Here is a 23,837-nt window from a genome sequence, read left to right as displayed (position 1 = left end):
CAACTGCTGATATTGAACAAGAACTTCCACAGGCAACAACAATCTAAAGGTCTCACTTGCATTGCTACAAAAACAAACCACCACCAATGCTTTGATATTTGGGGGTTGGTGGGGAGGAAGGTAAATGGGAAGGACTAGAATTCAATTGGAGATCTCAACGTGAACACAGGCTCCAAACAATAACATGAATCACAGAATCCCCACAGTGCAGAAGGAGGCCATTCGGCCCATCAAATCTCTACCGACCACAATCTCATCCAGGCCCTATTCCCGTAACCCTGCATATTTATCCTGCCAATCCACCCCCGACACTAGGGTCATTTTATCATGGCCAATCAACCTAATCCACAAATCTTTGGAGTGTGGGAGGAAACAGGAGCATCCGGAGGAAACCCACGCAGACACGGGGAGAATGTGTAAACTCGACACAAGGCCGGAATTGTACCTGGATCCCTGGCGCTGTTAACCACTGTGCCACCCATGAATACACTGGCCTCACACTGCTAATGAAAATCAAATGAGCTGCAGACTGTAAAGGGTGTGGGGAATACACGGGGTGCATGGTGCTGAGATAGAGAATCAGCCATGATCATATTGAATGGCCAAGCAGGCTTGATGGGCCGAATGGCCTATTCCTCGTCCTATTTTCTATGTTTCTCAGAGTGACAGATTCCAGCCTAATTAAATGTGATTATTAATTAACTGAAAGACAATCATAAAAACTGCCTTGAGCATTTTAATAAGATCCGGTTCTTGAACATGCCTTCAAAGAGAAGACAAATCCCAAAACAACACAGGCATTTTCATAATTAGCATGGAAAGACCTTTGAAGCCATGTGGACTAACTACTCAATAATTCACGTGCATTACCTGAGCCAAACAAACCAGTTCAAAACCCAGAAACAAAAACAGAAAATGCTGGAAAATCTCAGCAGGTCTGACAGCATTAATGGAGAGAGAATGGAGCCAATGTTTCGCGTCTGGATGACCTTTCGCCAGAGCATGTGTTAGAGCAGGGGAAGCGCGTGTGGTGTGGACAATTAAACCAGAACAATTTGGGCAGCACCCTGAAGATAAAATCTATGTATGTTTACTCAACTTTTGGGGCAGCACAGTGATGGCACTGCTGCCTCAAGCGCCAGGGACCCGGGTTCGATTCCCGGCTTGGGTCACTGTCTGTGTGGAGTCTACACGTTCTCCCCGTGTCTACATGGGTTTCTTCCAGGTGCTCTGGTTTCCTCCCACAGTCCGAAAGATGTGCTGGTTAGGGTGCATTGACCATGCTAAACTCTCCCTCAGTGTACCTGAACAGGCGCCGGAGTGTGGCAACTGGGGGATTTTCACAATAACTTCATTGCAGTGTTAATGTAAGCCGACTCGTGATACTAATAAATAAACTTATTTGTTTCACAACCAGCACCAAGAATTAAGATCCTTATAATCACAACATCATTTCTTATTCCCAAAAATCTCATTCGTTAGGACAGAATTTCCCAAATTCTTCCAGCCACAGAACCCAAATATACTGCCAGATAACTTAATAAATATTCTTCTTGTGTTGAAGAATTTACCCACATAAATTTTTCCTGTTTTTGCACGATAAGTACAGAATGTCAAAATATTTACTTTTTGTATACATTTATTATCATTAAAATCTTACTCAACAAATACTTAAGTCTTAGCAGCGTGAATCCTCACAGCACTGAAGAAGAATTGAGCTGAGCATTTGCAATTCCATAGCACACACTTGCTGCTTGGTGCAAGCATGATGGGCCAAAGGGCCTCTCTACACGCTGTCAAACTCTATGACTACAACCATTTTTAATAGGAGATAGGATGCTGCTTCTTTTGCTCACAAACTTGCTTAATATTAGGAGTGTTGCTGGTACACTGGATCCACAACGCATGTATGCACACACTCACCTTAATTAAAAGGGATAATTGGACATGTGTGGGAACCTGTTAGAATGGGCGAACTAATCCATGTGGAGAAGTATAAATCCCTAAAAACAAAAATATAAATGTATAACTCTGCATGGACGATACTCTGACCACATGGTGACTGGGTAGGATCCACAAACTGAGGAAAATGCAAATCTTTCAATATTTGGCCATCAGGAACAATGGGAGAAACCTGGACACAGATTGACCCATTACAGCTAACAAAAGGTGGATTGACCATGCTAAGTTCTTCCTCAGTGTATTCTTTCACAGTAATTTCATTACATTGCTAATATAAGCCTACTGGGGACACTACTTAATTAATAAATAAAGAAATAAATTGTCGATTAAGTAATTTTTGCACTACCAACAAAAGGCCTACCCTCATACCAAACCCATAAACCATCCAGATAAACGGGAATGCCCCTACACCAACCTACTCCACCAATTAATGCCCCCACGACAATCCAATACATACTACCCGAATCCACACCACAACATAAAACACCCACAAAGAATATAAAGCCACCCCATCCCACCAGCTCTGGAGACCCCCTCACAGGGGGATGAAAGCGCCAAGATAGGGGAGGACAACAAACACCACTCAACCAAACAACCTACCCACCAACATCCCTATCAGGAAAGCCCCAGGACATTTTTTTCCCCCCATGGCCTGACCTCCTGTCCCTTCCCGTCAGTAGCCCACCCACTAACAAAACCTTTCTCCCCACCCCTGAAATAATAGAATCTGACTCAACTACAGACACAACCCCACCCACCCCCCCGGCCAGGGAACCTCAAACAACTCTTTGACATATACACCACTTGGACATCCATCCCTGCCCCTGGAAAAACCTACCTAGCAGCCCCCTTCTCCTAACGCACACCACCTCCCCCCGATCACCTCAAATACGACAGAAGCAGACCATCGCCCTGTTTTCCTTTGTTCTCCTCACCCCCGCCCCTCTTACTCCTCTTCTGCCACACTGGTGCACCTCCCCACTCGCCAGCCCACACAAGGAAAAACTAACATGAATAGCAATATATAACTTTTAAGAAGAAAAAGGCCCAGGAGGCAGGAAGACAACATGCCACGAGACAAGGTCAAGGAGAGCAACAAGGGTTGGACGTGAGCTGACAGAAAAGTGACTGAGCACGATGAAAAGGGGACATGCCCTCTCTCTGTCCCACCCTAAAAATCTCTCTCTCTCCCACGTACATACTTTCTCTCTCTCTCTCTCTCACTCACCCACCTCTCTTTCTTGCTTCTCCCTTTTTCTTCCACCTATCCATCTCTCTCTCTCTCACCCACACACCTCTCTTTCATGCCTCTCCCTCTCTCTTCCACCCATCCCATCTCCCACTCCCCCTCGCTGCCCACTACAGGCCTCCGATGCCCATCTCCCCCCCCCACCCCATTCCTGATCACCCCCTTCACCCTGTGGCCTACCTCACGTCACCATCTGGCTGCTTTCACTCTCGCCCCGACTGTGCCACTATTTCCGGCTCATCCAATCAGAGGCCGGCCCCTCCGTACATTGGTGCCAACAAAGTGAAAAGCCACCTTTGATTGGACAAGCTAGAAGGATGGCTTTTCTCAAATTTAAAAATGGTCACACCTACCCTGCAACCACAGGCTGTGTCCCGCGGATCCCTCAATCTAAACTACTTGCACTGAAGTTGTAAAGTCGATTTGTAATAATGAAAGTGCAACACCAGCCCTAATGGGGTTAAAATGATGGGATGCTCATTCAGCCTGAGAACGGCACAGTGGTCAGCACTGCTATCTCACAGCACCAGGTACCCGGGTTCGATTCCCGGCTTGGGTCACTCTCTGTGTGGAGTTTGCACCTTCTCCCCATGTCTGTGTGGGTTTCCTTCGGGTACTCCGGTTTCCTCCCATTGTCCAAGAGACACACTGGTTACATGGATTGGCCGTGCTAAATTGACCCTAGTATCAGGGGAATTAGCAGGGTAAACGTGCGGGGTTACGGAAACAGAGCCTAGATGTGATTGTGGTTGGTAAAAGTTTATTTATTGCAGTCCCAAGTAAGGCTTACACTAATACTGCAACGAAGTTACTGTGAAATTCCCCTAGTCACCACTGTCCGGCACCTGTTTGGGTACACCGAGGAAGAGTTTAGCATGGCCAATGCACCCTAATCAGCATGTCTTTCGGACCGAGAGGGGAAACCGGAGCACCCAGAGGAAACCCACAGACACAGGAGAATGTGCAAACTCCACATGATGGGAATTGGACCCGGGTCCCTGGTGCTGTGAGGCAGCAGTGCTAAGGACTGTGCTGGTACAGACTCGATGGGCCGAATGGCCTCATTCTGTAATGTCGGCACTCTACGATTTTACGAATTGTCGTATGTCAGAGCCAGATTGAATTCACGAGAACATATCACAGGTACAAGAGAGTTGCAATAACACACTGTGCCTACCTGTATGTTTTTTCTTCTGTCTGACCGGGGAGCCCCAGCAGCGTCCGTTGTATCCACCTCTGCTGCCCAGCGTCAATCGACTCGGGATTTTCCCCTCTTGTTTGAACGCACCAGCGTCACTTGGTCCCTCGCTGGGGGCGCGCTGCACGCTCTCTGTGTGTGAAATCAAACGCACACGCTCAGTAAACAGACGGGACTCTCCAAACTCAAGAGCAAAGGGGGAGAACCTACAACCAGCCAAGGAGGGCAGAGGGAGCAACGCCAAGTTCAACCAGAATAAAACGTCCAGGATTCATCCCCCAGGTTCAACAATCACCACCACCTTTTGTAACTAAACGTCTGTCATGAAGGTTGATTTACACAATTAAAATGGGAGGCGATGGCCCAGTGGTATTATCGCTAGACTATTAATCCAGAAACTGAGCTAATGTTCTGCAGACCCGGGTTCGAATCCCACCACGGCAGATGAAATTTGAATTCAATTTTAAAAAATCTGGAATTAGGAATCTACTGATGACCGTGAAACCATTGTCGATTGTCGGAAAAACCCATCTGGTTCATTGATGTCCTTTAGGGAAGGAAATCTGCTGTCCTTACCCGGTCTGGCCTACATGTGACTCCAGAGCCACAGCAATGTGGCTGGCTCTCAATTGCCCTCTGAAATAGAGCCACTGCACCATTTTAAAAAGACAGCTCCCCACCAACCTCTCAAGGGCAATTAGGGATGGGCAATAAATGCTGGCCAGCTTACGTCCCATGAATGAATTAAAAAAAAGTACTTTTAACTTAATAAAACGTTCTAAATTACTCAACGAGAGTTAAAAACCAAATTTAGACATCAAGTTTAAAGTTTTAAGGTTTATTTAAAGTTTATTTATTAGTCACAAGTAGGCTTACATTGACACTGCAATGAAATTACAGTGAAAATCCCCTGATCGCCACACTCCGGCGTCTGTTTGGGTTACACTGAGAGAGAATTTAACATGGCCAATGCACCTAACCAGCACATCTTTTGGACTGTGGGGGGAAACCAGAGCACCTGGAGGAAACCCACACAGACATGGGGAGAACGTGCAAACTCCACACAGACAGTGACCCAACCCGGGTCCCTGGCGCTGTGAGGCAGCAGTGCTAACCACTCTGCTACCGTGCCACCACATAAGGCTATAATAGAACTAATAGTCAAATGCTTAGCCAAGGATACAGGTCCAAAGGAGCATCTTAAAGAAAGAAATTAGAGAGTCGGAGAAGTTCATGGAGCTTCAAGTGTCTGCAACTGGAGGTATGGCCACCAATGGTGGAGTGACTGAAACCGGGGATACTCGAGAAGTCAGACTTAGGTGAGCTCCGATGTCTTGAAGGGTGGAGCTGGATGTTACACAGATTGGGTTGGGGGGCGGGGGGGAGAGTAGTCAAAGGAGGGATTGATAAACAAGGATGAGAGTTTTAAATCAAATCACTGCTCACCTGGGAGTTAATGTGGGTAAGTGTGCATGGGGTGAGAATGAAATAAAGAGCAAAATAATGAACTTCACGATTTCACAATTGCCTTTGAGTGCTCGAGGCATGAGTAATGGTGCATCTGAGGATACCAGTGGATTCAAATAAGGTTCAAATGAAATCACCTTGAACCCAAGAGTACCAACATCGACAACTTCACCGCACCGATTCAAGGATCATATTCCGTCTTGTTAAAACAGATTATAGTTAAAATTTTTTGTTCATATGTTTACATGTTGGTGCGATGAAAGACAGTTGCACTTGCACCTTTGGGAAATGAATCTGGGATGAAGGCCAACTCCATCTCAATCAATTCGCTCAACTTCATTTTCCACCACTGACGCAACAGATATCCAGAGAGAGAACAAGACAGATTGACCTGAATGCTAATTTAGCCCCACACCGCTCCACCTCACCCTCATGTCTGAGAAAAGATGGCAAGCTGTAAGCAGGGGTGAAGGATACAATCATTGGGTAGGTATGGTCCATATATTCCACCAATGGATACAGGGTGGACCTGGATTGCTTGCAATGACAACATTGCAGACTTGGATCACTTGATAAAATCCATTACTAAGATTATAAAGATACCTTTAAGTTCAAACCTAGACAGCAAGCAGTAGTAAGACCTTCAATCATCTCTGGATTTGGAGGGGGGGGCTCCATCCTTGCACAAGATGCTCACATTAGCACTTCAGCAGAGGGCATCGGATAGCAACCTGGAGCACCAGCTTCTCGACACCCCAAGCATCCCATCATCTCCAATCCATGGGAAGCAGTATTGGGAGCCTTCAACAGCCATGGGCAAAGGGGAACTTTGTTGAAGAATTTAGAAAGGAGAGGCAGCGAGAGGAGCAGAAGGAGAGGAAGACAATAAGAAAGCTGGTTTTTACCCAGCTCCTTCCACAATCACAGGCAATCACAAAGTGCTTTACAATCGATGATGTTAGTCACTCTGGAGATTCCTCAATAGCAAACTTGCCCAGACAGCAATGGTCGGATAGGCAGCTTTTTATAAGATACAAATTGGGAAGACCCAACTGATAATTTTCCTGTTCATCTTAAAAACAGCTCCATGCAATCTATCACATCCACTCAAGAAGGCTTATCTTTCATTTCACCTCCTACAGTGCAGCGCTCCCTCAGCACTGACCCTCCGACAGCGCAACGCTCCCTCAGCACCGACCCTCCGACAGTGCGGCGCTCCCTCAGCACTGACCCTCTGACAGTGCGGCGCTCCCTCAGCACTGACCCTCCGACAGCGCAACGCTCCCTCAGCACCGACCCTCCGACAGCGTGGCGCTCCCTCAGCACCGACCCTCTGACATTAACTTATATTAACATTGCAATGAAGTTACTGTGAAAATCCTCTACTTGCCACATTCCGGTGCCTGTTTGGGTACACTGAGGGAGAATTCTGCATGACCAAAGCACCTAACCAGCATGTCTTTCAGACTGGGAGGAAACCGGAGCACCCAGAGGAAACCCACACAGACACAGGGAGAACTTGCAGATTCCACACAGACAGTGACCCAAGCTGGGGATCGAACCCAGAGGTTGGATGCAACATTTCATCAGCACCCAGACACACCTGTGTCATTTACCAGGGCAGGATTTCAACGCTTCCAAGGAAGTAGGCGTGAAATGGAAAGTCTGAGCACTCCTAAAGCACACTGCTGACACAAATAGATGAATACAGTACTTGCAGTGTGACAGGAGTGTGCGCCATCTTACAAAATGAACAACACACTCTTCCCAGTAAGCAAGGGAGATGAATCATTCCGACCCTCTAAACCCACGTCCGAAAGACGTGCTGGTTAGGATGTATTGGCCATGTCAAATTCTCCCTCAGTGTACCCAAACATGAGTGGGGGGCTAGGGGATTTTCACAGTAACTTCATTGCAGTGTTAACATACGCCCTACTTCTCACACAAATAAATTTTGAAGCTGATATAGAAACATAGAAACTAGAAGGAGGAGGCCATTCGGCCCTTCGAGCCTGCTCTGCCATTCATTTTGATCATGGCTGATCATCAAATTCAATATCCTGATTCCCCCCGCGCCCCCGTTTCCCACCCCCCCATCCCTTTAGCCCCAAGAGCCATATCTAAGATAGAAACATATTTAACATTAATATAATCTCATTGTAACAGGCCTACTTGTGACAATAATAAATAAATAAACTTTAACTTGTGGAAACACATTTGTGTACAATTGTTACAGCCATAAGAACATAAGAAATAGGAGCAGGAGTAGGCCATCTAGCCCTTCGAGCCTGCCCCGCCATTCAATAAGATCATGGCTGATCTGTCGCTGCTCAGTTCCACTTTCCTGCCCTCTCCCCATAACCCTTAATCCCCTCACTTATCAAAAACCCATCAACCTGCTTCTTAAAAATATTTAGCGAGGCAGCCTCCACCACTTCAACGGGCAGAGAATTCCAGAGATTCACCACCCTTTGAGTGAAGAAGTTCCTCCTCAACTCCGTTCTAAACCGCCTCCCCTTTATCTTGAGGCTGTGCCCTCTAGTCCTACTGTCTTTTTTGAGCGGGAAGAGTCTCTCCACCTCTATCCTATCCATCCCATTCATCATCTTATACGTCTCAATGAGATCTCCCCTCATTCTTCTAAACTGTAACGAGTACAAGCCTAGTTTATTCAGCCTCTCCTCATAGCTCAATCCCCTCAACTCCGGTATCAGCCTAGTAAACCTCCTCTGCACTCCCTCCAAGGCCAAAATATCCTTGCGCAGGTGCGGCGCCCAAAACTGCACTCAGTACTCCAGCTGCGGCCTCACCAATGCCCTATACAGCTGCAGCAAGACCTCCCTACTTTTATATTCAATCCCCCTCGCTATGAAGGCCAGCATCCCATTCGCCTTCCTGACCACCTGCTGCACCTGCAAGCTGGGTTTTTGCGACTCATGCACAAGGACCCTGAGGTCCCTCTGCACCGTCGCCTGCTGCAGTTTTTCTCCACGTAAGTAATAGTCTTTTTATTTTTTTGGTAAAAGGGAAAATAAATACAATTCCTCAACTATTTGTTTAAAATACAATTAAAAGGTAAAGTCCCAGATGACCATAGGCTTTGAGGGGGAGAGCTGGCTGGTGGTGATTTAACCTGACGACTACCACACCTCGGGCGAGGGATAAGATTGAGAAGACGGTGCCTTTGTGAATAGCATTAACTGGTACGGGAATTGAACCCACGCTGTTGGCGCCGCTCTGCATGGCGAACCCGCCATCTGGCCAACTAGTTATGGCTTAAGTTTAAGTTTATTTATTTAAGTTTAAGTATTAGTGACACAAGTGGGCTTACATTAACACTGCAATGAAGTTACCCTAATTGTCACACTCCGGAGCCTGTTCGGGTACACTGAGGGGGAAATTCGCATGGCCAACGCACTTAACCTGCATGTTGTAGGATGGTGGGAGGAATCCAGAGGATTCCACTGCTCCGGAGCCTGTGGGCAGCACGGTGGCAGAGTTGTTAGCACTGCTGTCTCACAGCGCCAGGGACTTGGGTTCGATTCCCAGCTTGGGGCCACTGTCTGTGTGGAGTTTGCGCCCTCTCCCCCTGTGGGTTTCCTCCAGGTGCTCCGGTTTCATCCCACAGTCCAAAGATGTGCAGGTTAGATTGATTGGCCATGCTAAATGACCCCATAGTGTCCCAGGATGTGCAGGTTAGGGGGATTAGCAAGGCAAATTAGCGAGGTTGTGGGGATAGGGCCTGGAGTGGGATTGTGGTCGATGCGAATTCGATGGCCCGAATGGCCTCCCTTCCGCACTGTAGGGTTCCTATGATTCCATGAAACCCACTCAGACACGGGGTGAATGTGCAGATGCCGCACAGACAATGACCCAAGCTGGGAATCAAAGCTGGGTCCCTGGCGCTGTGAGGTGGCAGTGCAAACCACTGTGTCACCGTGCCTCCCCCCCCCCCACCAGTGTGCTGACTGTTTAATGGTTGGAGTGTGAGGATAGGTTGTATGATACAAAAGATGTCCGTGAATACATTTATGCGCAGTTGGCAACTCTGGGCATGCCCAAAGAGCAGTGGACTCTCTCACACATCTCCAGCTCCCATCAATCAGGTCTGACAATCTTTCAATGAAATGGGAAGGGGGGGGAGGGGCGCTCACTGATAGAATCATCAGCAAAAAAATCAAAAAATGAGGAAAGATGGATGGAAATCGTACATACCCTGCGTAGATCCTTCTGGAAAGTTCTCTGTTGGAGTGTTCTGCACGGGGGCTGCCACACTAGCCTGCTGAGGTGCGGATGAGGTGCTTGCCATCTGATGGACACTGGAGGCTGTCTGTGACATGTGCTTTGAGGGGGACTTCTGACTGGTGGCCAGCGGCTTGCTCGATGAGTAGAAGGAGCTGAGCGTTTGAGGTTTATGCGTTTGGCTCTCTCTGTCCAACAACTTGTCCAGAATCTAGAAGAAGCAACATTTCAATTGGGGAAAAGAAAGAACATCCTTAGTGAAGACCAAGCTCTGTAGAATCGTAGCATCCCCACCCCACAGTGCAAGAAAGACCATTCGACTCATTGAGTTTGCACTGACTCTTTGACAGTTATCTTACCCAGGTCCTATCCCCATAACCCCACACATTTCCTATGGTCAATCCATCTTTGGACACTAAGGAGCAATTTAGCATGGCCAATCCACCTAACCTGCCCATCTATGTAGCACTTGGAGGAATCCCATGCAGACACAGGGAAAGTGTGCAACACCCGCAGAGTCATCCCAAGCTGGAATCGAATCTGGGTCTCTGGCACCATGAGGCAAACACAGTAAAAAAGTCTGACAACACCAGGTTTTAGTCCAACCGATTTATTTGATAATAGACTCACAAGCTTTCGGGGTTAGCCCCTTCGTCAGGTGAATGGAGAGTTCCATTCACCTGACGAAGGGGCTAACCCCGAAAGCTCGTGAGTCTATTATCAAATAAATCGGTTGGACTAAAACCTGGTGTTGTCAGACTTTTTACTGTGTTAACGCCAGTCCAACGCCGGCATACCCACATCATGACCATGAGACAAACCACCGTGTCACCCATTTGGCAAAGCTTTAACTAGCACCTACATGATCCTGAGAAGGTGTATTAAAAAATAGCTAGGGACTCCATGGCATCATTGGACATTTGCTTTTGTTCACCTGCTCAGGTTGCTGTAAGCCAGCAAGTTGAATATTTTCCGTTGCCGGTCTTCGGGTTTGTATCACGCAGGGCACATTGAATTATACCAGAGCATAAGAAATAGTAGGCCATTCAGCCCTCCGAGCTCACTCATTAGCTGATGGTGCAAGGACTCGGGGACAGTAATGCAGGGGAGATGTGAGGACAGACTTTATCTATGCAGCGAGTGCGAATGATCATCCAAATCGTTGCTTACAAGGGTGGAGGAAACAGAGGCGGTGAACGATCTTAAAAGGAAATTGGATAGGAATGAGCAATAAATAATCTGGGGGGTTCCAGCAATAGACAGGAGAATGGGACTGCCTTTAATACAGTACAGAGACTCAATGGGCTGAATGGCCTCCCTGCATGCTACAAATGACTCAATAGCATGTTCCCGACATTTGTAAAGTTATAAACCGACAGCTCACCCGTGACAAACAAAACCATGACAGATCGCAGTGTCATGCTTACTTTTTTAAGCTTAGCTTGATCATCTTTGTAAGTGATCATGAGGGCAAGTGCAAGATCTCCTTTCTCCCGCCTGGTGCCTTCACATAACAGAGGGTGTTCCGCTTCACTTATGGTGGTTTTCATACCTGGGGGGATAAACGAAGAAAACTTGATGAGTTTTACCAGCCTCGAGGTTACCGATTGAATACACGTTCATCGCAACAATGACACTCTTACTTAGAATCATAGAATCCCTGCAGTGTAGAAGGAGGCCATTCAGCCCATCAAGTCTACCTTGGCCCTATCCCCACATATTTATCCCGCTAATCTACACATCTCAGGACACTAAGGGGCAATTTACCTAATCCGCACATCTTTGGAGTGTGGGAGGAAACCGGAACTCCAGGAGGAAACCCATGCAGACACGGGGAGAATGTGCAGACTCCACACATAGTCACCTGAGGCAGGAATCGAACACGGGCCCCTGGCGCTGAGAGGCAAGAGCGCTAACCACTGTGTCACCGTGCCGCCCGTGGCACAGTGGTTAGCACTGTGACACCATGATATTAAGGCCCACATTTCTGATCCCGAGAGGCAGCAGAACGAGGCAGGTCTTTCAGAACATCAACCTGAACTTAGTGAGCACATTTATCAGAGCAGAATGTCCCAAAGTTGTAATCGGTGGCTGAAGCTTGAGCAGCAACATGAACACCGGAACATAGGAACGAGGAGAATTTGGCAAATTCAGCCCTTCGAGCCTGCTCCACCATTCAATCAGATCATGGCTCCCTGGTCTCAAGTCTACCTTCCCACCTGTTCCCCAAATCCCTTTTTTTTCATTAGGAATATCTCTCTTCTTCTTGAGACTATTCAATGATTCAGACTCCACCGCTCTATGGGGCAGTGAGTTCCACAAATTCACCACCCTCTGCGAGAAGCATTCCCTCCTCATCTCAATGTTAAATCTACTGCCTCTCAACCTATAACTGTGACCTCTTGTTCGAGAGTGCTCCATAAGAGGAAACTTTTGGTCTACATTTACTCTATCAATCCCTTTTAGAATTTTATATCCCTTGATCAGATCCCCTCTCATTCTTCTAAACTCCAGCGAGTACAATCCTAAGCTGTTTAATCTCTCCTCATACGTCAACCCTTCATCCCCAGAATCAATCTGGTGAACCCGAGCTTCAGGAGGGCGTTATAAATTTCTAATCAGTCTCACTTCCTTCCCAACTGCAATTATTAGATCTTTAGGTCACTGCCAAGCACAATTTCATGGCTAGAGAAAATGTTCATCGACATTTAATTAGAAGCAAGAAAATTTATCATATTAGCACTTTTTACGACCTTGGGAGCGCACAGCCATTGAAAGTCTTTAAAAATAATTACTATTTAACATGACCATAAGATCTAAGAGCAGAATTAGGCCATTCGGCCCACCAAGTCTGCGTTGCCATTCAATCATGGCTGATATTTTTCTCATCCCCATTCTCCTGCCTTTTCCCCATAACCCTGATCCCCTTATTGATCAAGAACCGAACTATCACTGTCTTAAAGACATTCAATGAGCTGGCCTCCACAGCCTTCTACGGCAAAGAGTTCCACAGATTCACCACTCTCTGGCTGAAGAAATTCCCCCTCATCTCTGTTTTAAAGGAGCGTCCCTTTAGCCTCATAGCCTGATCTGTTTGGTCATGTTATCTACGTACCATCCATGGTCATCATGTTCCGGGATGGGACTCGAACTCAGAGCTTCTGGCTCGGGGGTAGGGACGCTAATCTACTGCGCCACGAGACCTCCGACCCATTAACTAGCCATTCATTCTCTTGCTCTATGCACACTTGGCACCATCTTTGTCTGCACAAGATTGATTACATCTCAAAAATAAGCTACTGGATCTGGACGGTGGGGTCCTGAGATTGTGAAGAAGATACTGGATCACAGAATCTCTGCAACGCATAAGAAGCCATTCGGCCCATCAACTCTGCACCGATATGGAATGGTAAACTCTTCCTTGATGTTAGAAATTCACTGATGCTGTTTGAAAATTAGCTCAACCTAAAATAGAGTGAATTCAGTTGCTAAAAAAGTCCAGCTTGGTTCACTTCACAGAGAAATACAATTGAATAAAAAGAGAAGCCATTCTCATTTGATAATTAGCCAAAAGGGCTTTCTTTCCATTCATAAATCCTCACCTAATGAAAAGGTCAGTTCCCAGATGTAGCAAGATCTGGATTATATTCTGCCTTGGGCTGTTAAGTAACAGTTACGCCACACAATTGCCAGGCAATGACTATCTCCAATAAACAAGAGAATAATGGACTCCACTTGACACTAAAACACAGATGGCAATGCTGTTGAAAGTTTATTAGTGGTACAAGTAGGCTTACATTAACACTGTAATGAAGTTACTGTGAAAACCCCCCAGTCGCCACACTCCGGTGCCAGTTTGGTTTCACTGAGGGAGAATTTAACACGGCCAATCTACCTAACCAGCAAGTCTTTCGGACCATGGGAAGAAACTGGAGCACCCGGAGTAAACCCGCCCAGACATGGGGAGAATGTGCAGACTCCACACAGACAGTGACCCAAGCCGGGAATCAAATTTGTATCCACGGCGCTGTGAGGCAGCAGTGCTAACTACTGTGCCACCCCATCTTCCACCTTCAACATCTTGGGGGTCACCACTGACCGGAAACTGGACTAACCATACAAATATGTGGCTGCAAAAGCATGTCAGAGGTCGGGAATTCTGCAGTGAGTAACTCACCTGACTCCCAAAAGCCTATCCACCATCTACAAGGCACAAGTCAAGAGTCTGATGGAATACTCCCCACTTGTCTGGATAAGTGCAACCGTATTACCACAACCCCAACACTAAACATTCACTCCCCTAACCTGAGATGTAAAGTGACAGCAAGCACAGTGGACCATGTACCAGATGCACTGCAGCAACTCACCAAGATTCCTTAGGCGGCAACTTCCACACTCATGATCTCTACCACCTAGAAGGACAATGACAGCAGACACACCACCACCCCTCCAAGCCATTCACCATTCTGACTTGCCATTCCCTCACTGTCGCTGGATCAAAATCCTGGAACTCCCTCTCTAACAGCACTGTGGGTGCACCTACAGTGGGCAGCAGCAGTTCACCGTAGTGGCTCTCCACCCTTTTCTTGAGGGCAATTAAGGATGGGCAATAAATTCTGACCTTGCCAGCAATACATCCAATATTTAGCAAACTTCAGTCATGTTCGAGTAAAGCTAATCAACTTATCAAAAGCAGATGGATCAAATTACAAACGAAACTGAAGATAACGATAGCTGTTCTGGTAGAAGTTAATCAGGAAACAATATGATCAGAATTATATCTTTCATTTTTAAATGGATTACTTTTGAATCATCAAATAGTTGGTCAGTGTAAACTAATTCCCATTCGCCCCTGCACTCGCTGACTTATTATACAGGTCTCTGGTTAAATATTGCCTCAAGTTTAAAATTTTCATCCTACTTTTCAAATCCCTTCATGTCTGTCTTTTCCTTATCTCCGAGATATCTGCATTGCTCTAAGGGGAGGAGGTGGTCCCTGGATTAGTAATCCAGAGATCTAGGCAAATCTTCTGAGGAACCACATTTGAATCCCACCATGGCAGATGGCGAAATCTGAATTCAATAAAAATCTGGAATGAAAGGTCTAAGGATAACCATTGTTGATTGTCATCAAAACCCACTGACTAATGCCCTTTAAGGATGGAAATCTGCCATCCTTACTTGGTCTGGCCTACATGTGACTCCAGAGCCACAGCAATGTGCTCGACTCTCAACTGCCCTGGAAATAGCAATTAGGGATGGGCAATAAATACCAACAACAGTCAACAACACCCACATCGCCTGAACGAATAATAAAAAGCATCCCCGGTTTTAATTGGCCCACCAGTGGTGGCTGTACCTTTGGTTGCCATAGTCCCAAACTCTGGAACATCTTGCCAGTTCTCTCAAACCTGTCCTCCTCCCTTTAGATACTTGTTAAGATGTACTAGGTTTTAAAATCATTAACATCTCCCAATGTGGCCTGGACTCAAATTTTGTTTCCTAATGCGTTGGGGCGTCTTACTTTTTCAAAGGCAATCCGCTATTAGAATCATTGAATCCTGTGGCGCAGGAGCCATTCGGCCCATCGAGTCTGCACTGACCACAATCCCATCCAGGCCCTATTCCAGTAACCCCTTAAATTTACCCTGCTTAATCCCCCTGACACTAAGGGGCAATTTAGCATGGCCAATCCCCCTAACCCGCACATCTTTGGACTGTGGAAGGAAACCGGAGCACCCAGAGGAAACCCACGCAGACATGGGGAGAATGTGCCAACTTCACACAGACCTAAGGCCGGAATTAAACCCAAGCCCCTGGTACTGTGAAGCAGCAGTGCTAACCACCGAGCCGCCCTTTATTTTTATTTCTATGAAGCCGAAACAGTGGATCCCATTGCGTTATTGTTGCAGGAACTGTAGGGACAAACTTCCAACTTACCCAAAGCAGCAACAGCTGCTTCAAAGCCGAGCTCCTCATCTCCAGGCATCTCATTGTTGCGATTACGACTGGGAGGCCTTGAGCCAGTTGGCGAGACGACTGTAAGAGAAACAGAGTCAGAAACTTGGCTATGATCTTCCCAGTGTACTCGTTGTGGCTGACAGCACACTCGAGAGAGAAAAACAATGATTCATAGAGGATGAATGATCACTCAATTGGGCATTTTTAAATAAAATCATCGAATCATCATCGAATCCCGACAGTGCAGGAGGAGGCCATTCAGCCCATCAAGCCTGCACCTACAACAATCCCACCCAGACCCCTATCCCCATAACCGCATGCATTTACCCTAGCTAGTCCCCCCAGTACTAAGAGGCAATTTAGAATGGCCAATCCACCTAAGCAACACATTTTTGGACATTAAGGAGCAATTTAGCATGGCCAATCCATCTAACCTGCACAACTTTGGCTACCATGGAGTGATTTAGCATGGCCAATCAACCTGACCCACACAACTTTGGAGTGTGGGAGGAAACCGGAGCCCCCGGAGGTAGACCACGCAGACACAGGGAGCACATGCAAGTTCCACACAGACAGTCACCCGAGGCCGGAATCGAACTTGGGTCCCTGGCACTGTGAGGCAGCAGTGCTAACCACTGCGCCACCCATGGGCAGTACCCACTCATGATCTCGCCTTCTTCAGATCCCAAAAGCTTGGGTCTTCTTCACTCAGATGGAGGTCTTTCAGGTCACTGCCAGTGCTCTCTCTGCCCATCACAAGGGCTCTGCCAAATTATCCTGGTTACCACATTCTCTCATATCACAACAGCGGTGCATTCCCATTTGCTGCTAATTTAAATTGTCAATACACTTACTATTTGTGTTGCACGCAAATCAAATACTGAAAGAGAAAAACACTCAAACATTTCTCATTTGAGAAAGTAAAAAGTGTTGGCGAGCACACTGACTGACCAAGGGTTATTTAATTGAATTTTTAGAGGGGGGAGTCTCATTACAGAATACTGAAAGGCCTGGTTAGAGTGGACGTGGGGAAGATGTTTCCATTAGTCAGAGAGACTGGGATCCGAGGGCACAGCCTCAGAGTAAAGGAATGACCCTTTAGAACCAAGATCAGCAAAAATTTCTTCATGGTGAATCTGTGGAATTCAGAAGTCTGTGGAGGTCAGGTTATTGAGTGTATTTAAGACAGAGATGGGTTCTTGATTGGTAAGGGGATCAAAGGTCACTGGAAAAGGGGGAAGAATAGGGTTGGGAAACATATCAGCCAGGATTGATTGGTGGAGCAGGCTTGATGAGCCAAATGGTCCAATTCTCCTCCAGGATGGCACAGTGGCTTGTACTGCAAGCACCACAGACCAGGGTTCGATTCCCAGCCTGAGTCATTGTCTGTGTGGGGTTTGCATGTTCTCCCAGTGTTTAGATAGCTTTCATCCAGGTGCTCTGGTTTCCTCCCACTGTCCAACGATGTGCGGGTTAGTGGATTGGCCAGGTTAAATATCCCCTTAGTGTCAAGGGGACTAGCTGGGGTAAATGCATGGGGTTATGTGGATAGGGCCTGGGTGGGATTGTGGTGCAGATATGATGGGCCAAACGCCCACCATCTGCACTGTAAGACTCTACGATTCTATATTTTACTTTCAGCTCGCAAGTCCATACCAGGACCACTAACTAGCATATTTTGTCGATCTCTCACTCCCCTTCTGATAAGGCAGCAGAAGGCATCGGTGGCTAAACTATTCAAGAGTCTGAGGTAGCGGAAAGAAATGGGGGGGGGAAAAAATCATTTTGAAGCAGTTATCAACCAACCGAGGTCTGGTTCCTCACCAAGGTCTGGCGTAGATATTGGCAAAGCTGCTTCAGAACGGGATTCAGAAGATCTCCAGAGAGATCATCAGCTTTCCCAGAATCCTATTGCCAATTCACACCTCCATCTCGTGAGCAATCACATCACTATTTCAGTGTGAATCATCAAAGATTTTGACATAATGGTCTAGCCTTGTAGACATGATAAAACAGACCCTCTTATTCTTTACTTGGTTAAGGCAGGCCTCTTATCCACATTGCAATGCCCTAGCATTTTCCCAGAATGGAGTAGCTCACAAACACTATTTATTTAATAAAATTAAACTAAATTAAAAATCAAGAGTAAACCTTTCTGAAATAATGTTGGACCTATATTTCAGATCCAGTTAATGTTCCCTACATCTGTATGCAGAGAATAAGGCGAACGTCTTTGCCAATTAGATTAACCAAGCAATTCAGGGATAATAATGAATTATCTTTGAGACGTGTGGGTTAGGTGGATTGGCCTTGCTATATTGCTCCTTAGTGTCAGGGGGCTTTGCAGAGTAAATAACTGGGGTTATGGGAATAGAACCTGGATGGGATTGTGATCACACTCGATGGGCCGAATGGCCTCCTTCTGCACTGTAGGGATTCGATGATAAGCTGATCAGGTGACAGAAGGGAGGAGGGCTGTTTGGAATGTAATCCCGGCCCAGATACATTAGGCCAAATGGCTCATCTTGCGTTGTAGGTAAGATGTAACTACGCACGACTGACAAATTAAGTTGCAGAACATTACCTGGAGTGCACAAAACGTCAAAGATGAAACTGGCCAACATGAGGGGCAGAACAGGCCGGTAATCGCAGAAGTTTCCTTCCCTCAGCTGTTCCGCCCTTTCCCGGATCGTATTCATCTCACTGACACCAAGCGGGATCTTCTTCAACAGTGCCACAATCTCCGACTCCTGGTAAGCCAGCTTCACCTGAAAGAGGGAAACACTTTGAGGGTGTGTGCCAATGCGTTCCACTCCGAGATTATAATTACTCAAAGAAAAACCAATAAATCATGATCGCTGCAGTGATACCGAAGACTAATGGGATATTTTGGAATACAAAACGCAGACAGGATCATTGTCAACATATCCTCTTCCACCTTCTTCCATTGGGAAGAAGATACAAAAGTCTGAGGTCACGGACCAACCGACTCAAGAATAGCTTCTTCCCTGCTGCTGTCAGATTTTTGAATGGACCTACCTTATATTAAGTTGATCTTTCTCTACACCCTAGCTATGACTGTAACACTACATTCTGCACCCTCTCCTTTCCTTCTCTATGATAGTATAGCGCACAATACTTTTCACTGTATACTAATACATGTAATAATAATAAATCAAATCAATTGCAATGTTGTGCCTTCAAATCTGGCCAGTGAGAAGGGGAAGCGATGACCTTGTGGTATTATCGCTAGACTATTAATCCAGAAACTCAGCTAATCTTCTGGGGACCTGGGTTCGAGTCCCACCACAGTAGCTGGTGGAATTTGAATTCAATTTTAAAAATCTAGAATTAAGGATCCAGCAAGAACTATTAAACCTTTGTTGATTGTCAGAAAATCCCATCTGGTTTACTAATGTCCTTTAGGGAAGGGAATCTGCAGTCCTTACCTGGTCTGGCCTACATGTGACTTCGGAGCCACAGCAATGTGGTTTACTCTCAGCTGCCCTTGGGCAACTAGGGATGGGCAATAAATGCCAGCCAGCGACACTCATGTCCCATGGACTTTTTAAAAATCCTGTCTAGAGTTAATTTAGTCAGGTGTGCTGAACATAATGTTTTCACTTTTGAGAAAACATTCACACATATGCTGTGGCCGTATATTGATGTACATAATGGCACTCAAATAGCTACGTCCCAAACTGGAATGGAACCATTTTGCCTTTTCAAAAAAAATATTTATTCTTTCATGGGGTGTGAGTATGACTGATAAGGCCAGCCTTTGTTGCTCAACCCAAATTGCCCTTGAGCTAAGAGGCTCACTAAGCCGTCTTAAAGGGCAGTTACGTAGAAACATAGGAGATAGAAGCAGGAAGAGGCCATTCGGCCCTTTGAGCCTGCACCACCATTCATTACGATCATGTCTGATCAACCAACTCAGTAGCCTAATCCTGTTTTCTCTCCATAATCATGGATCCCATTCGCCCCCAACTACTATATCCAGCTGCCTCTTGAATACGTTGAATATTCTGACATCAACTACTTCCTGTGGTAATGAATTCTACAGGCTCACCACTCTTTGGGTGAAGAAATGTCTCCTCACCTCCATCCTAAATGGTCTACCCCGTATCCTCAGACTGTGACCCCTGGTTCTGGACTCCCCCACCATCAGGAATATCCTCCCTGCATCTACCCTGTATAATGAAGAGTCAATCGCATAGAATCCTTGCGGTGCAGAAGGAAGCCATTCAGCCCATTGAGTCTGCACTGACTCTCTGCTGCCTGTGTCCCCAGAGCATTAGCCCGGATCTCTGGATTACTCCTCCAGTGACATTGTCCCTACAGCACAATCACTCTCCTATTTCGACAGTACTGCTTGGAAATGCTAAGGTTTTTTTAAAAAAGAAAATCAGAAAGCGAGCTCTGGTCTGGAACATTTATATTCTTCTAAATGACTGCGAAATCTGCTCGAATTTTTTACAGAATTTTTAATTAAATCAATGGCAGAAATCTTTAAAAAGCCAGAAGGGTAGAGGGAATAAGATTTTAATTTTCTAATTAAATCACATTTACTGCTGTCTTCAGTATGTGAATCCACAAAAAAAAATAACTTTGACAATTCCTTACATAGATGTGAGAGAACACTCGATGTTTAATCTCCCAAAAGCAATCGCCCTTTCCTCCACGGAATCTCCTGAGCTCCAGAAGATCAACTCTCTCTATCACTGCTCCAATAACGGGCAAGCAATTCTCACACGCCAACTGAATTGGATGCATCACGTTGCCGGGGTGATAAGATGGTTGCACTGCACTGCCAAAAGCCCACGAGTGGGGGCACAATTTTGTCCCAGTTGTTTAATTCCAAATCTTAGGGGATTGGGAAATATTCTGGGTGGCACAGTGGTTAGCACTGCCAGGGACTCGGGTTCGATTCTAGCCTCGGATGACCATCTGTATGGAGCTTGCACTTTCTCCCCCGTGTCTGCGTGGGTTTCCTCCGGGTGCTCTGGTTTCCTCCCACAGTCCAAAGACATGCAGGTTAGGTTGCTTGGCCATGCTGAATTCTCCTTTGGTGTCAGGGGTACTAGCGGGGTAAATATGTGGAGTTATGGGAATAGGGCTTGGATGGGATTGCTGTCAATGTAGGCTCAATGGGCTGAATGGCCTCCTTCTGCACTGCAGGGATTCTATGATTCTTCTATGATGCTGTACTTGCCATTGTCAATGTGCCACCCATCAGGAGCCTCTATATCCTTGAATATGTCCACACTAATTTGAATGTCATAGCCACAGGGATCATCCAGGCAAAGAATGCAGGAAGTGTTCCTCTCCCTGCATTCCCAATCCTGCTTTTGTTGGCTTTGAATCAAGTGGCAAACCGCACTGTAACTGTTCAATGATCCACACACATTAACTGGGTTTAACGTTACCCTCCCAGCAAAGAGGCAGCATCGCCAAGGAAGCTCACGTCCTTTTGTAAATTACGAGCGAAAGGCAGGTTCTCCTTTGTCCCTTCCTCACCTCCAGGGCTTTCGTTGATGCTGGTGGCCTCTGCAGCTCCAAGGAAAACATACCGATGCTGTAGGCTAGATTGTGGAGCTCCTGCCTCTCACTCAGGACGATGAGTAAGAAGGCAGCTTTCGCCAGGGTGTTGGTGGCAATTAGCGTTTGCTTGTGAGTCGAAACTTTGTTCTTCTTGCCCTGAAAGAGAGAAATACATTTACACACGGTCATCCCTTCAGCAGAACTCAACATAAGAATTCCCAGTATCAGGGGAGAAAACATTATTCATTCGAACGCACAGTTTAGGAACGGCCTCTCGAGCCTGTTCCATCTTCAATAACGTCAGACTGATCTGATTGTAACCTTCACCCTAATAACTAATCATTTGGGTGAAAGGTTAAGAATTTGCCCTGCTCTGCCTTAAAAATATTATAGCTTCCATCGCCTTTTGAGGACAAGAGATCCAAAGACTCACCCCTCTCAGCGAGAAACAAAACTAGCCACCAAGAGGCTACAGGCCACCAAAACAGGCACCAACACAAGAACAGAACGATGATGGAATTGGATTTCACTAGTTTGCTGCGTGCTATAGCAGGACATCAATTTTCAATACTCACACTATCAGAGTTAAAATGGGCAGAATTACACAGCCATTTAGCTCATCATGCACTCTGAAACAACTTTCCCATCAATTCAACTCCCCAGGGCCCTGGGTACTTTTCCTTTTTAAAATACTTATTCAATTTCCTTTTGAAATTTACCACCGGTCGTTCAGTCAGCATTTTTCAGATCATCAGAACCCACTGCTTTACAAAAATTCTGTTCAGACCGCCACCCCCCCCAACCCCGACTTTTGGCTCTGTTGTCAATTATCTTAAATGTTTGCAATGTAAAAGCAAAACAGCAACTCAAAGTTCACGTCATGCCACTTCAGCTGTATTGCTAGAATCACAGCGAATCAGAGCCACTATTTTTAGCCTCACACACGGTTTTCCAGTGTTCAAACTGAGAAACATCCAACAATCCAATTAGGTTTGGTCGTTCCACAGTTTGAGCACCCTCACAGCATTTCAAGTTGTACAAGGCAGGATCACAACATGGGCGTCACTGCATCCATATCTCGCGACACTAATAGAATTGATCTAAGGTGATGAATTAAAAGCTTCACCAAATATGTTTCCCATATTAATGCATCATTATAGAACCCCTCCCGGCCTATTGAGTCTGCACTGATTCTCCAAGAGAGAGCACACTGCCCAGGCCCACACTCCTGCACTATCCCCCGTAAGCCCACACATTAATCATAGCCAATCCACCTAACCCACTCATCTTTGGACTGTGTGAGGAAACCCACCAGACAAGGGGAGAAGGTGCAAATTCCACACAGTCACCCGAGGCTGGAATTGAACTTGGATTCCTGTGAGACAGCAGTGCTAACCACTTCAGCAACATCTCTCCCTTTGCAGCGCTGTTCTACACCTCTACAACTCTCAAGTCCCCTTCTCAACACATATCAGTCCAGGGGAAAAACAAAATACTTCAATTTGTTATACAGCAAGATAATTTCTTTTTACGTGGAGACAGAGTTACGTCAACTCCAGTACAAAAGCTGACCATTCGGCCCTAACCAGTCTATGCCAACCTTTATGTCCCACATGAGCCTACTTTCACCACTCTATCGCACTCTACACATCGGCCATTTCTTTCTTCCTCATGTTGATCCAGTTCCTCATTTCCACAACTCTCACCAACTTGTCCAGATGTAGCATAGAAAGCATTCTTTCTGGTTGTATCACAGCTCGGTATGGGCTCCTGCTCTGACCAAGACCGCAAGAAACTACGAAAGATTGTGAATGTAGCCCAATCCATCACACAAACCAGCCTCCCATCCACGGAATCTGTCTATACTTCCCACTGCCTCGGCAAAGCAGCCAGCATAATTAAGGACCCCATGCACTCCGGACATTCTCTCTTCCACCTTCTTCCATTGGGAAAAAGATATAAAAGTCTGAGGTCACGTACCAACCGACTCAAGAACCACTTCTTCCCTGCTGCTGTCAGACTTTTGACTGGACCTACTTCGCACTAAGTTGATCTTTCTCTACACCCTAGCTATAACTGTAACACTACATTCTGCATCCTCTCCTTTCCTTGTCTACGAACAGCATGTTTTGTCTGTATAGCGTGCAAGAAACAATACTTTTGACTGTATATTAATACATGTGATAATAATAAATCAAATCAAAATTAAATGCC

The 23,837-nt window shown here is 46.2% G+C and overlaps 1 protein-coding gene across 1 annotated transcript in view; it reads right to left on the bottom strand.

Annotated features, from left to right (window-relative positions):
* zswim8 (zinc finger, SWIM-type containing 8) overlaps window positions 1-23,837 on the bottom strand; it is a 159,121-nt gene that overhangs the window by 25,568 nt on the left and 109,716 nt on the right. The window contains exons 12-17 of the mRNA XM_080215897.1: window positions 21,600-21,779; window positions 18,664-18,847; window positions 16,059-16,157; window positions 11,546-11,670; window positions 10,092-10,329; window positions 4,389-4,541 (exon numbers count right to left, since the gene is read on the bottom strand). Of these exons, the coding sequence (XP_080072023.1) occupies window positions 4,389-4,541; window positions 10,092-10,329; window positions 11,546-11,670; window positions 16,059-16,157; window positions 18,664-18,847; window positions 21,600-21,779 (979 nt within the window). The remainder of the gene's footprint in view (window positions 1-4,388; window positions 4,542-10,091; window positions 10,330-11,545; window positions 11,671-16,058; window positions 16,158-18,663; window positions 18,848-21,599; window positions 21,780-23,837) is intronic.

This window comes from Carcharhinus amblyrhynchos, chromosome 31 (genome assembly GCF_965287045.1).
Source record: "Carcharhinus amblyrhynchos chromosome 31, sCarAmb.v2.hapA, whole genome shotgun sequence".
NCBI classification, from domain to species: domain Eukaryota; kingdom Metazoa; phylum Chordata; class Chondrichthyes; order Carcharhiniformes; family Carcharhinidae; genus Carcharhinus; species Carcharhinus amblyrhynchos.
The sequence above is the reverse complement of the archived record's forward strand: the minus strand, read 5'-3'. Positions and strand labels throughout refer to the sequence as shown.